The 15,439-nt window shown below is 47.2% G+C and overlaps 1 protein-coding gene across 5 annotated transcripts in view; it reads left to right on the plus strand.

Annotated features, from left to right (window-relative positions):
• SREBF1 (sterol regulatory element binding transcription factor 1) overlaps positions 1-15,134 on the plus strand; it is a 274,327-nt gene extending 259,193 nt beyond the window's left edge. For 3 of the 5 annotated variants that reach the window (XM_069645725.1, XM_069645720.1, XM_069645721.1), the window contains 2 exons: positions 415-526; positions 14,063-15,134. In XM_069645725.1, coding sequence (XP_069501826.1) covers positions 415-526; positions 14,063-14,289 — 339 coding nt within the window. In that variant the 3' untranslated portion in view covers positions 14,290-15,134. Of the gene's footprint in view, positions 1-414; positions 527-8,212; positions 8,641-14,062 lie in introns of those variants that run through there. The other 2 variants (XM_069645724.1, XM_069645723.1) reach the window with 2 other exon arrangements.
• Positions 15,135-15,439: the final 305 nt, after the last annotated feature.

Genomic DNA, 15,439 nt, shown 5'->3' on the forward strand with positions numbered 1-15,439 from the left:
CCTGTTAGTGAATTCTGAAAATCTCTTTTTCATTTGTGAGCACTGGCTCTCCCACTTCGCTAAGTACACTCTCATTTTAATAAACTGCACAGCGCCATTCTCTCTCCCACAAGGGTACCGTGCTCTTTTCTCTATTCGCTCTTCTACTGTGTATAGCCTGCAACTCTCGCTCTAAAGTGGGAGATCACTCAGCCCCATTCCGGCTTCTGGGGAAACACACTCTTCCTCTCCAGGTCAGGATGTTCTCCCTGCCCCTTGGCTTTTGCACCTGTCGTTCCCACTCCCCTAAGTGGGCTCTGCTCTGCTCCATCCCAGAATTGCTCCCTGCTTCCTCTGACGTGCACCCTCCACATCTCCGTCTGCTAAAGCAAACACTGAGCCCCTAAAGTCCCTGCTAATATGTGTCTCTTCTAGGTGTTCCTGCATGAAGCCACTGCCAGGTTGATGGCTGGAGCAAGCCCCACCAGGACCCACCAACTCTTGGACCGCAGCCTGCGGCGGAGGGTTGGACAGAGCAGCAAAGAAGGTGAGGGAGTGATCCGCTTGGTGCTGGTGGTGGCTCTGACCCCTGGTGAGCTTGGGGAGCCTTGGCTCAGATAGATTTCCCCCTGGGGACCAGTGGGTATATTCCACGGCAGGAATAGCATTTGTGCGGGGGTGCGATTTTTGGTTTGGACTACGCTTTTCGTTCTTTTTGTTTACTGATAACAAATGGTCAAATATACCATCAAAACAAAGTGCTTCAGTAAATCATGGAGATGTGTTTTAAATGTTAAAATATTGTATGCTCTTGATAGACTTCACATGGAAAGAAATCTTTTTTTCTGGGTTGGAACATGAGCAGATCCTTTTCTACCAGAGAAGGCTGTGCTCGCTCCATCTGTGAATAAGGCATGCCCTGGGCAGCAGCCATGTCTAGTACAGGAACTGAACACTGAATCATTTTTGTACTGCCGAGATGTCTAGGTAGCGGTGAAAATATTTGGAAAAACATGGGTCACGGGTTCCTTCACTGTTTCTGCATATATTGTTTGCATCTTCATTGGCATTTGTGAAAATAATAACCATTAAAATATCATTGAAGGAGGGGTTGTTGGGGGGAGATGGCGGGAGGGGCGAGAAACCAGCAACACTGCTGCTATCGTTGAGCAAATGCTCAGTAAAAAAAAAAAGGTTACACCAGGGTTAGGATCGCTGGATTCCTCTTCGATGTTCAGTTTACAGATGAGGGATCGAGGTAGAATACCAGGCATGGTGTAGGACTTCCTATTGACACTGCTAACACCATGGACACTGTTGATAATGAGGGTGCACCGCCATTGGAGGAGCACGTTATCAAGGCCCTCGCATTGTTGTGGGAGTCAGGATCTTGCAAGTCTAGGTTCAGATGTCAGCCATGTCCTTGTTAAAAACAAAGGCCTACATCAGGAAGCCACTGTCATTGGTCCTTGTGCTCACCAAGGAGATTTTCAGACGAGAGACTTCTACTGTGTACAGGGTAGCCTAGCCAAGAAGAGAGGGCCATCTTGCCACGTATCCTACTCTGGAAGATCTGTGGCATGGTGAGACTATTTTGTGAGCCTAGACAGCCTAGCACTGGAGGAGATTACTAAGCCTGAAAATATGCTGCTGTTTTTTATTGGAGGAGGGATCTAGCCATAAAGATGAAGTATCGCAGAAATGGTAGACTACGTCTAATCGTATTATGGTTTTTGTGCCAGCAGTCATGCCTCTACTGGTTGATTAAAAGGCCTTTATACATTTGAAACTGGCTGTGCATGGCCCTCAAGATGTGGACTGAAAGTCGATATTGCTAATGCTTGCTCTGCTTAAAATGTGGAAAATGGGCCAGCGGGTGCTACGTACCTACACCTCCACACATCAAGGGGTGAGCAAGCCTTCTAAAAAAGTATTAGGTGCTTGATTGAGGTGGCACCTGTGTTCTTTAGGAATCAGCTCAAGATTCCATTGCGGCAACAGCAGCAAGAAGAAAATAGAGTTGGGCAATATTGGTATTGGTTGGTATGAACACCTACTGGTTGTTTGGGTTCTCTATCCCCCTCAACCCCCCCCACCCCACCCCAAATGAGGGGAACAATTCAACCTGGGATGAGGAGACATAGATGCCTGACAAGGATGCCAGAAATGTTTAAGATACGGTCATTGTCTGGTGGTATTGCCATTCAAAGCTAAAAACTTTTCTTGTTCAATAATATTCTTTCCTTGAGTCTGCCAAGATTCATCTGCAGATGCAGATTAACCCCAAGGTTCCTTCATGGGTTGGATATGCGATTTATTAATAACAATACGATAACATTCTGGGACTTCGCTGAACACAGAAATGAAGCAGGTTAGACCGATGGATACAAGGGTCATGTATCTGCCGCCAGTGGTGTTCCTGAGACAAGAAAACAAAGTGTACGTGAGAAATGACGAAGGATGTCCTACTGCATTCTGTCAATTCAGTTCTGCAGACAGGACCATCTGGACTTAGAGTAGCACCAATCAGACGCAGATGGAGTAAACCAAGTCTGAAGGGTCGCGTTATTTTAAAAAAAAACTTTCACCTGATGGAGCTCTGAAGTGAATCCGAAAATAGGAATGCCGCTTCTAGAGCAGTTGCATCGGGTTACAATAATACCATGTGCATCGATGGCCAAGATTGCCGGCTGTATCCGAAGCAACTGCAGGGTCTTTAGGTGGGTAAAGAGATGGCATTGCATATGAGGAGTGTGCCTTGCAAGATCATATTGGTAGCGTGGGTGTGGGTGAGGACAGCCATTGTTGCATAGGTTTATTGATGGAGTCCCTTTTGCTATTGCAAGTCATCACAATCTCATTCACACACAGCAAGGGAACGCGCTTCAACGCAATCCAACGTCTTCTAGCCTGGCAGTGTGTGGTCCTGCGGTTTTAGGAATATGCAGCAGGATTGCACGGATGTATTGGGGCAGACAGTGCCAGTCTCCGAGAACGACTTCTGCCCAGAAGGCTGGACGATTGTGCATATGGTGTGCTAACTCAAATTTACACCCGCCCCATTGTAAACCTCATCAAATTCGGTTTTATTTCTTGAAATGTTTACCAGTTGCAGCATGTTGTATATTTGGATTACAAACACTGGGATTGCAGCGTCCATCAGTGAGAGTGCATCTCTCGGCAGTTACCAGATATAGGAGGGGGCATGGGCTTGAATTGTTTAAAGTTCCAGTTATAAAGGAGTCTCTTGGGGTTGTGTTCTGCAATTTTTCATAAGTTGGCAGACATACAGCATTTTAGGAGGATAACCTTGTCTGTCCAGTTTAGTGATAGATTAATTTTACCCAACGCACTCTTGTGATTTGAGGTTTTAGATTTTTACCCTGTAAAGTGACATTTGTTTTGACCGACTGTCAGCAAGCACATGCTCAGACTTACCGTAAGCACAGGCGTGGTCAGTTCAAGAATTATTTTTGAATTATTTTAGACAAAGTGGTAATGAGAACGTAACACTTGTTATACCAAAGGTAATGAGTATTCTGCTTTCATCTGTATAAGAGCATCTCTCTGCCAGTGTTAGTCCAAAGCCTAGTGAGTGCGAAAGAGCCCTTCACAGACCACATGCTAAGAGGACCAAAGAGTTCACACAGATGAGTGCTAGTGTTCTATGCAAATCAGGCGATGGGGCATGTTATTCTGAAGAAGAAAAAAAAAGGAACAGGTACCTGGATTGCCGACTGCATAAAGTGGAGCTACAAAAAAGTGAATAGATGATGGCCATGACGTGTAACGGCTCATACTTTTATGTCCCGTCCCCTTTCCTCCATACTGTATGGGCGTTCCTCCTAGGGACTGGAGACGGAACCTTTTTCACCAGAAAAAATCTCCCCCTCCCCCTTTAAATTTAGAGGCATGCGGGGGTGCAGCCTGGGAGCATGCGTTCCCCTAACTCTGCCCTCCGGCGCCACTCCTCAGTCCTCTTTTCCGCGTCGACGGGAGCGGACTGCTTTACAAATAGTCCTGGGTTTGTCTTCGGCCCTATAATTCCATGCGCTCTTCCCCGGATTCTGTCTTTTTTGTCTTTTCTTCTATTCTTTAACCAGGTACTCGGTCCTCTGGCGCCACGCTCCTCCCTGGCGTACGTCGACGTCCTTGGGCTTCAGCAGGTGTCCAGCCTGCGAAGGGCTCTTCCCTACGTCCGACCCCCACGCTCTGTGCCTCTGCTGCCTTGGCCCTGACCACGGCTGAGAGGGTTGTACAGCGTGCAACGCGCTCACACCTCGAACTCTGAAGAACAGGTTAGCAAGGTAGAGGGAGCTCCTCGAGAAGTCACTTCCAGAGGACTTGAAGAACTTTGTCAAGCACAGATCAAGGTCCAAGGCAGGACCTCTCTTTTCCATCGCACCCTGCAAGGGAGATTCCTTCCCTAGGAAATGTCCAAGCAGGAGGGACCGTTCATGTCCTCACACAAGTGCTGGTGCCGAGGCTCATCCAGCTACCGGCCGCAAGGCCGAGGGGTCTCTAGATCCTGCCGGAGACAGCTCTGAGGGACCACAAGGTTCTTTTATCAGGTGTCCACCCGAGGGGCTATGCCCTAGTACCGGACAAATGTCTGAGGGGGGCACCTGTACGCATCACTACCGGCGATACAGACGAGGGCTCTATGCCTCCCAGGTCTGGTCCTGAGTTGCAGGGTAGGCCTCAAGCTAAGAGGCCAGGAGGAGGCCGGTCCCAGCGAGCCAGGCACCAGGACGCAGCCACGTAGCATGCAGCTCGACAAGATGGCTGCTGCGCCGGACAAGATGGCCGCTCGTCAGACACTGACCCCTTTTGGGGAGCAGGTAGGAGATAGTGTCCAGGTGGCACTGGTGTCAACCAGGTACGTGGCCTACAGCCTATCCTTCATCGCAGGGCAGATACCACCTGCAACCAGCAAGGCAGAGTATGCACAGGCCCCCGCAGCAGCTGCTACTCCGTCAATACCACCTGCCACCCCACCAGCCTGCAAGGACAGTTTTTTTTTTTTTTAGAAGTTCCTCAAGTTGATGAGGTCCCCTCAGATGAGCTGCATCCTTCGGGATGTTATCAGGGACATGCTACCTCCAGTCCCACCGCCAGCACCCACATTCATTTCTCCTATGGCTCCAGTGCCTCAGGCCCCTGCGAAGCTCCAGCTGCCCACGCCGGGTCCTTCGATTCCGACTCCCCTGCCCCCCACTGCTCAGGCCGTTACGACGCAGACGCTAACGTTCCTCAGCCTCATCTGGGATACAAGATCCGAGAGAGCTTTTCCCTCGGAGGACAAGATTGCAGCCATCAAGAGGACTTTCGCAGCAGAGCGGTGACTTCAACATGGTGGTACCAGCACGTCCTGAGTATCATGGTGGCTTGTCTTTTGGCAGTACCTTACACAAGACTCAAGATGAGGAAATTACAGCTGCACTTCGTAGCCTCATGGAATCAGGAGTGGGTTCACAGGGGGAACTTGTCAGCATTCCTTCCCTCCTACACCAGGACCTAGTCTGGTGGAGCACGGACTGCAATCAGAGGATAGGCAGGCCCTTCCGTCAACCAGCACCGTAGGTTACCATCCCCACCGATTCGTCCTTGGAGGGATGGGGAACTACCCTGAACAGCCACCGCGTCCACAGAGTTTGGTTCCAGCATGAACAGGAAGCACATATCAATTGGCTAGAGCTGAAGGACATCTGGCTGGCTCTCAAGGCCTTCCTACCGCTCATTAGCGGCAAAGTGATTTTGATAGTTCTGTGATTGCCGACGAGGCCATGCTTCTCTGAGCTACTCAGCCTGTCGGACCAACCTCTGGTGCACCCTCCACAGGGCCCAGCTCATCCACTGTCACAGCAGGGGGGCACGGTCATACACCCCACAGAAGTTAGCCCTTGCCGCGTGGTTCCTGAACAAGTCACACTGAAACATCTGCGCCTCTCGCAGGCTAATCTAGACATCATTCTGGGTGCAAGGAACGATGCCACTAGGAGCCAGTACAAAAGCAAGTGGTCTAGGTTTTGCCACTGTGCTGAGTCCAAGGAGGTAGATCCTCTCACCTGCTCATTGGACAATGTGCTATCCTTCTCTGCACACCTAGCACACTCTGGGGTGCAGATAGACACATGCTGCACCTATCTGGCAGCCGTCGGAGCCTACCGGAATTCGGAGGAGGAGGTTTTTTTGTCTGCCAATCCGGTGGTTAAAAGACATTTGACGGGACTCACTAGGCTCTACCAGCCCATCAAGAAGCTACAACCCGTGTGGGACCCCAATTTAGTGTTGGGCGCCTTGGTGCATAAACCTTTTGAGCCTATGACATCTGCGGACATCAGGCTGGTCACCATGAAGACAGTCCTTTTGGTGGGTTTTACGTCTGCACATCGTGTCAGCGAGATTCAAGCTCTAGTGGCTTCTGAACCATACACTATCTTTCACAGGGACAAGGTGGTCCTCCAGAACGCATCCCACGTTCCTTCCTAAGGTAGTTTCGAAGTTCCACCTCAATGAGATGGTACTCCCAACTTTCTTTGCAGACCCCAAGGACGATGCTCAGAGGGTTCTGCACTGTTTAGATGTTAGGAGAGTCCTAAAGTTCTATCTGGACAGGACCAAGAGCTTCTGCAAATCTGAAGCTCTATTTATCACCTTCGGCGTGTCAAGGCCCGGATATCAGGCTTCCAATGCCTCCATAGCAAGATGGATGGTGGCAGCCATTAAGGAGGCCCATGAGGGGCAGCACAAGCCGCTTCTGGCAAACATGCATTCCCACGGTATCAGAGCCAAGGCCATGGTGGTCGCATTCCAGAGACATGCTCCGTGGCAGGTCATCAGCAGGGCAGCCACGTGGGCCACTCCCTCTGCTTTTTGTAAGCACTACTGTTTGGATGTCAGTTCTAGGTCAGACGCGGCATTCTGGCAAGCAGTATTAAGGAACTTGTTTTCTTAAGGAGGGTCACCTCTCCACCCTGGGGCTACATTCACTTGTAATCGCCTATACAGTATGTAGGAAAGGGGGCGGGATGTAAGAGTAATTTTAAGTTATTTACCGTAGTGACTAACATACTCTTAGTCCATAGTTCCCTTTCCTCCATATGTCCCACCATTCTCCCCCCTAACAAAACTAGTCCCATTAGGCAATGTTAATATTGTCGATGCGTCTATTGGGACTGAGGAGTGGTGTCAGTGGGGTGAGTCAGGGGAGCGCATGCTCCCAGGGCTGCACCCCCGCGCGCCTCTAAATTTAAAGGGGAAGAGATTTTTTCTTGTGAAAAGGGTTCTGTCTCCCATCCCTAGGAGGGACGCCCATACAGGATGGAGGAAAGGGGACTATGGACTAAGAGTATGTTAGCCACTACGGTGAGTAATTTATAATTTCCGCTAGACCCAAGGCCAACATGCGCCTTGTGTGCCAATATATCACAGGACGTATGCAAGGCTGCTACATGGAGGTCTGTACACGCATTCAGCAGGCATTCATGTTTGGATTACACAGCGTGCAAAGACGTACAGGCTCGCCAGGCAGCTGAGGAACCTATTTTGATAATCTGCCTCCTACCTACGTCCCAGGCATGAAAGCAATAATTGATATGAAATTGTTTTATTATATTTATAAATGTGGATTTAAAACAAAATGTATTCTTGTACTAGTGGGTACTCTGGTTCCAAAAGAATGTGAATTTCTAAGACTGTAGAATGTTAAAAAAAAAAAGAAATAGGTTTAAAAAGTGTTGTTCTCCAGTATTGCTGTCTTCTATGGATTGATTTACACCAGCCCACCTGCCTCTGCAAAGTGGCTAGTTTTATGATTTTGCGCTCTGTGGCGTGCATCAAGACTGTAGAGGTAAGGATGTCTTTTTGGAACACTGGTATGCCTCACCCATTGCCAAAAGAAGGTTGGATGCAGAGTATCAAATCCTAAAGGATCTGTAGCCTGTTTAAGGTCTTCTGTGGGGTTTCTAACTTGTGGGGTTTATGGAAAGGTCATGCCTGTAATGTGCGAATATTCCAAATTATGAGCATCTATAAAAGACGCCAATGCTGGAGATCTACACATGCTTATCGTTTGAGGCCAAGCAACCATGCGTGCAATGGTGGCCTTGGCAGACGACGAATATCTGAACTAGTACTCTTTGAACCTTTTGCTTGTGTATAATTTTCCACGCAGGTGCAGGGCCTTAACGAAAGTGCCTTCAACTCAAGTTCTGTTTTTGTTCATCCACAGATGATCTGATGCGATTGGTCAGCTGCAGCGTAAGCTTCCCCACTCTTCCCTGCCAGTGAACACTGCCCTTGGATGGGCAAGACACTCTTTTCACAGGTGAAACAAGCAAGGGTGTTCCACCTTCCTCGCTGGCTGCTCCTCCTCTTTGCCGCCACACACACACTCCCACGAGAGACTACCAAAATAGACGTGAAGAACGTGGTGGTTTTAGGGACACCCACAATCGGCCCAAGTCAAGAGGGAAATAAATCCCAACTTCCATGAACAAGAAGAGAGTAGTCTTGGCAAGGATTCGCTTTAACTCCTCTAAGGATATTTGGAGTTTGCTTTAATGGTTCACCGCTCTTACCATCAGTGGACATTTTATATTAATTGGGCAACATCCACTGCAGCCTGGTATTAAAATGTAATGTGGCCTGTACGTTAAACAGTTCTATGTACGTAGTTTTTCCAAGTTCTCTGCGCATTTTGTCTATGCTTCAATAGGCCTATACATTGTACAAAGATTGCATCTCCCACATTCATTTTCAAAGAGATCTCATTGCAACGAAGGCAAATGGGAAGCTGTTGCCAATTACATGATAGCAAATGGAATCTCTTTTGCATTGTGAGCTGCACAGCAGTCATTTTGTGGTATGCGAGTGGGCTGGTCTATTTGTGAACGTTTCGGCCACTGTGGTGAAAGTTGCCAGTGTGTGGAGGAGTTGGCATGTCTGCCTGCTGCAGCTGGTCTACTTCTCTACAGTCCAGAAAAATCATAGATAGAGCTGAAGCCTTTGTGCTGATCCAAAGGGCTGCAGGTCCAAATGTTAAGTTATGTTAAAGGTTTTTATACCGCGCACTATTGTCATCTGCGTGGTCTATGGCGGATCTGTAATACAAGGAAGGCGGCGGGTATGTTAGTAGGATTGAGCTGGAAAAAGAGCAAGAGAGCTGTGATGTGCTGTTGGCAGCTTCAGTTCGAATGCACCGGTCACTGAGCGTAGGTGTGTTTTTCGGTTGGTGGCTGCCATGTGGTGTTGGGCGAGATTATGCGCCAGTGGGGAACAGTTCATTTCATAGGTAATCTGGATCACATGCAAATTGGGGGATTTCTTCAGACAGGACTTTGCTTCCTAATGTCCAGAAAGCCTGAATGTTGCGGACCGCTCCTATCTCCCCACCACCCTGCGCTTAACAACATATTGGTACGGAAATAGTAGGGTAATTTCCTAGGTCACCTTTCACACTACCGAAGGAGATCATCAGGTGCCATTTTGTCGGTCAAACCTAGAAAGTGTCTTGCCTGCGAATGGCATGGATGCTCTGATCAGGATGCCAGGAGATAGTTCATACATGATTAATTCTCTGCTTCACCATGGCCCTTGGTGGAATAATTTTACAAAACAGCCTCTTCATTTCCACATTCTTTCTGCGTGTCATGCTCCATTCGTAGGGAATAGAGTAACTGGTATGTGTGGAAAAAACGCAGTGCAAATTGTTTGTCCTGAATTTCCTAACTATGCTGCAAATATATAGTTGTTTGCTAAGACTGTTGTGTGTGGGTTTTGATGAATTTGTATCTTCCCCATCACTTTGCCCCCACCAACTCCATTCTCACCCGCACGTGTGCCTTTGCATGTAATAGGGCCTGTCTGTTATTGCTCCGAATGTAGGTGGACTGCGTTTCATATGTCTCGCCCTAGCGCACACCATAGATCCCTGTCTGATTGGTTAACATAATGGGTCTCAGGCTGTATGGCATGCTAGCACAGTGTCAGGGTTACCTTCTGATCAGATTGTGTCTATCCGGGATGAGTGACAAGCATGTTGTTTGATTTTAATACACAGAGATATGTCTCTGTTTAATCTAAGATTTTGAGAATTTCGGGTTGGCAGTGTTGCATGCTTTTCATGTACGGTATTCAGATGCATGTTCCCTGAGTTGCCATGTCCCACCAACTCTGTTTTTTCAGCCAGAGGAAATGCAGTGTTGGATCGTGGAGTGTGGTTGTTCATTTTGCTGGAAAAGTTGTCAGAGGAAAGAGTGGCCCATCTCATAGGCCATATTGAGGAATTTAATTGGAATCCTTGGTTGTGCCGGTAACCAGTGTAAGAGCTGAAAGGCTTAGGTCATGTGGTGAATGGGTCGCAACCCACATTGTGTTCGTACAGTAACATCTTCTACAAGTTATTGTCTGGATGTGATTTTGGGGCAGCCCAGGTACAGTGAATTTTCAGTAGTCTAGTTAGGCAATGTTTTAGGTCATGTACCCTGACTCAGAAGTAGGATGATTTGTGTTTGTGGTCCCAGCTTGACAGTCGTGCATTTGCTTTTTTGTTGATGGTTATTAACCCACTCATTCAACACTATAGTTTTTTTACTGCGCTCTTATCCTGTTCAACTGCACTTCATTAGGTCTCTCTAGCCTCTGATCTGGGAGAATAGTTGAAGGTGGGATTTTTAATTTGGCACTTCCTTCTTTCTTCTTGTGAATCTGCCCTTGTGTTGGATGTTACGTTGAGGCCTGTTTTCTACAAACGGACATAACGCTACAGATATTAAGTAGGGAAAGCCCTGGACCTAGTTACAACTTAGCCACTTGAATCAAATTAAGACTAATATTAGAATCAGCAAATGCAAAAACACGGTTCCTGGACTTTAGACCCGGAGGAAAGCGGGGTCTCAAAAGCCTGGAAGAGACATTGCTGATAGGGAAGATCGCCATTTTAGAAGCTTTAACTTATTCTGTTACGCAGCAGAGTAAAAGCAAAACATAGGGCTATTGTGGCAGCCAAATTCAGACATCCGGGCGAAGTGTTAGGAAGGAAGCTTTCCTAAGTCACAGCGCATTACAGTTATGACTGGCCAGTGAAGAATTCTCTAGGACAAACAGAGAAGCGGGGAAGATGGTCGGGAGAACAAACATAGGATAAAATTGCCAAATACATGAAACGAGGAAGCAATGTTTTTTTTGTTTTTGGGGGAGGTTAATGAAAACAGAACCTGAAAGTGTAGAGTTACAAGGCCAGTGAAAGAAGGTGGAAATGAGTAGGGGGAATTGTTGAACCAATAATTCTCCAGCATAAATAAAAGGCCTATAATGGAGAACAATCATTGCAACTGAGGACTTGGTTGCTAGTCTATCTACAACAATAGGTCCAGGCAGGGCTTCCAAATCATATTATTATTAGGTTATTTATTGAGCGCTGAGCTAGGTTTGGGAAGCAACGGAGCGCTTTGCAATCATTAAGGGAAGAACAAGGTGAGGGAGCAGAGAAACAAGGGAGTGGGGATCTAACCACGGTGGGGCGGGGATGGCAGTTGTCAGCAATGGATCTACAAGTAACCAGGGTAGGATACCGTAGGGATCAGATCACTGAGTCTAAGGTATGGTGGGAAGCTGTGAATGGACCTATGTGTTAAGGAGGAGCCATTGCTTGACGAGGAAGGTCTTGAGCTCCTTCCTGAACTCTAGACGGTAGAGGATGAGTTGGATGTTGATGGGGAGGAGGTTGTTCCAGAGTCTTGGGGCGTAGACAGAAAAGGCCTGTATTCTGTTTTTTTATTCCTGCACCACAGAGGCAAAAATAGCAGAGAAAATGGGCTCTTGGAGCATGATTGATTGCTGGCAGCAGACACGACTATTTTCATTGGAAAGATGTTACACGATACACAGTTACATAGTTTTGTACAGAGAAGGTACTGTCACTACAATCTAATGCACTATTTGTTGGCCAGGTGAGGAGGGCACATTCTAATGGATTATGGCAGGGAAAAGGCGGTATTCCACCAGCTCCTCTGGGACCATTGCATATAAACCTGTGAATAAGGTAAAAAAAAACTGGGAGGACAGCATCCTGCATGCGGTTCTGCTGTCCATCTATTGCCTTTCTCTTAGTACATCTCCAGGCTGCGGTTTCCCCTGACATGGGACCTACTTTTCATGCAACCCCATATTCTGACCTCTGAGCCCTAGTAAGATGGCAGCACATCTTTTTTAAAGAAAAGAGATTGAACTTCATACTAGTGGTTACTTTGTCTTCTCCTTTGTTTTGTACGGTAGTTTTAGGTTTTCTATCTAAAACTTTCTTAAACAGTAACAATCTCACACTAGTTCAGAGGGTTGTAAGGATGCACACATGAGCAGGGTGACGGACTGTTACAAAGGGACACCTGGATTCTCCGATTTAGGGCTGGGCAGTACCTCTATGCAAATTGGCAACCATCACAAAAGCTGCAACCTTTGGAAGATTGGTGGAGTTGGGGCTGAGTCTAGGAGGAATCTCCAATGACGAATTGGAGAAAATAATTACACCGAAATTGTAAATAATGTGGTACAAAAACCAGCAGGAGTGTCGATTTAAAAAAAAAGTGTACTCATTGAATAAATTGAGACAGTAAGGAAGACTAAGAGCCTAGCCAATGCTGGGGAAATCGATTAACTGAATATAGCTGTATGGTGTCTGAGAAGGCCCCAAGAGTGTCAAACATGGTGGAATTTGATGACGGAATAGGACAACAAAACCTATGTTAGTAATTTCGCCCATGATCTCCTGGGAATCTAGATAGCTTGTTTTGTGGTGCATCCCTCCTCGGGCCAGGGAAATGTATGGCCTTCTCCACCCTTTGATGTCTCGCGCCTCTTCTGTGGATGGATTCTTGTTTGGAAGCCACATCACTCTCCTGTAGAACCACTTTGGGCCCAGTTTTCTCGTCTCTCTCGCCTACAGGTCTATGCTGTGGCCGGACCCTACATTTCTTCTTCTTAAGATCTACCCCTAGTGTGAGTACAGCATATCTCTCTTAACAGCACTGCCTTTAGTTTCCATTGTCTGATATATCTCCTGTTGAATTGTCTTAGGATTGGATTATGACATCTTTGCCTTATAATATTGCTTTGGGTTCAGATGTTTCAACTCGCTCTTCTCTGCCCAGGCACACCAGGATACACGCCTCTTTTCCTTGCACAGTTACCCTGTGTTATGTCGGTACACATCTCTTTTGTGATTTTCAGGAATGCGCGTTGATGGAATGACATACACACATACATTTTTCTAAAAAGAAACTGCCTTTTGTTTTTCCAATTTTAACACTATTGTGGCTCAAAAAGAATGAAGGCGCACTTGCAGGGTGGTTTAAAAGTCAAACCTGCATCTACATCCTATATGCTGTGAGGTCCATTTGATTGCATGTGCATAAAATGCAGGAGTTTCGAGTGGTTTAAGGGGAGAGAATGCGCCATTGATTGGTGACTAGTTGATTCCAATCTACGTTTGCTAATGGCCCAGTAAGGCCTGTGGGAAGATCTGATTTCATATTTTCCGACAGACTGGCATCTCTTGGGCTAAAATCATCACTGTTGAACCTCTTATTAAAAGACTCCAAGGAGAAGGCACGTTGCGCATGGGTATGGCAGCGAGCTATCACTCTGGAGAGCAGCGTCCACAGGCTGAAGGAGAAGCTTACACTGCAGCTGTCCAGTCAATGTACCTTGTGGTTAAAACAAAAAGCCAAAGGAATAGGTTGACCAAGGATCTGGGAAAAGAGCCTTTTTAGGCCGTATCGCTGGATTAAGCAAGTGGCATTTGTGTGCCCAAACTGAGACAATGAGCTCAGACCACCTTTCGAGGGGGTGGGGGGTGACGAGGCAGTGTGGGGAAGCTTGCACTGCTACCATCCTTGCTGCCTTTAATTTTGAGATGATAGAAGCTTGCTCATGAGGCCACCAATAGGTTCTGTGCTCATTGTGATTATGTTGGGAAGGACTTTGGCCAGCTCATACAGTTCTCTCTGCGCAGGATATACATGCAAACGCTACATGCAAGTCTGAGGAAGGTGCTGACAGTGTTGGCTTCTTTACTTCACAGCAGGGGAGACAGAAATGCACCCGACTCTGCGGGAGCATGCAGAGGCCCTGCTGCTGGCATGCCGCTACTTACCGCCGTCCTTCCTCTCCGCACCGGGCCAGAGGGTGAGCATGCTTGCCGAAGCTGCCCGTACTCTGGAGAAGCTGGGAGATAAGCGCAGCCTTCACGATTGCCAGCAGATGATCATGAAGCTCGGCAGCTGCGGCAGTACCGTGGCCTCTGGCTGAAAGTGACCTGCCACCACCTGCAGCAGAGACTCCATGCATCCAGGATGCCTTCCTCAGCACAACTCGCGTTCCACTAACTCTCTGGCCCTCTGCATGAGGGGGCAGCCCCATTGGCCACATTGGCCAGAACCTATCTGTCTGAGGCCCAAACACAGCACACTGCTTTAGAGGAGCCAGGGAATTTAGACCAACCACTGACTGCAGATGACTGTGTGCCGAAAGCAAAGGAAGCGCAGCAGGATTCTTTGCAAAACAACACTGGTCTCCTTTGTTTTCTATACGGTTTTAGGTCTGCACCAACCACGAAATGGAAAAGCAGGCCCTCCATATTGGTAAGCAGTGCCCAAACTTTCTAGAACTATTTGTTAAAGTACATAGCTGAAATTGGTCAGCAAACTGGAAACCAATCCGTTCTTTGCGTTCATGAATGTTCTTATTTGTATTAGCCAATGGGTGATGTTGAAGTTTCACAGCTCCCTGACAAGCCCCGACAGTCATGCTTCCACATGTCTGAAGAAGCTTGCTTTGTATGCTCACTGTGCGCATCATCGTACTCTATATGTGGGACTAATGCGTGGGCTTATGTAGAAAAGAGCGACTAATACAGAGCTGTTGCATCGCTCATCATAGGCATCAAATCCATGTTGTCTCTCAATCCTCAGTGGCACTTACAAATACAGATGTGAGGAGGAATATTTGCAGCCATTATGTGGAATGAAGTGTTGATAATTTCATAATTCTTGCCCATTTAACAGAGGGGTTTCAATCACTGCATATTATGTGTTTGTGTGTGTATAGAAACATATTTATGTAAGCAATAACACACCAAAAGTGCTTTATGTATATCTCGAAGATAACATAGGGTGAACTTTGTACTTTACCAGTAAGTGTGTGTGTGTGTGTGTGTGTGTGTGTGTGTGTGTGTGTGTGTGTGTCTAAGGGTGTAGGCACTGATAGGCATTGTGGATCCCTGCACGCATAGCAAAGGGATAGTGTGAAAGGAATGCCCCAGTTCATGCATACTGTTACTTTGCGAAACACAACTTGTAATACCACACACCTACTGCTAGATGGCAGAATATGCATATCATGTGATTCTAAACAGATACAAGATCCCAAAAGCCTATTACTGGGCATGTAATATTTGTTC

Source organism: Ambystoma mexicanum, chromosome 2p (assembly GCF_040938575.1).
Source record: "Ambystoma mexicanum isolate Mex_15411 chromosome 2p, UKY_AmexF1_1, whole genome shotgun sequence".
Lineage (NCBI taxonomy): Eukaryota > Metazoa > Chordata > Amphibia > Caudata > Ambystomatidae > Ambystoma > Ambystoma mexicanum.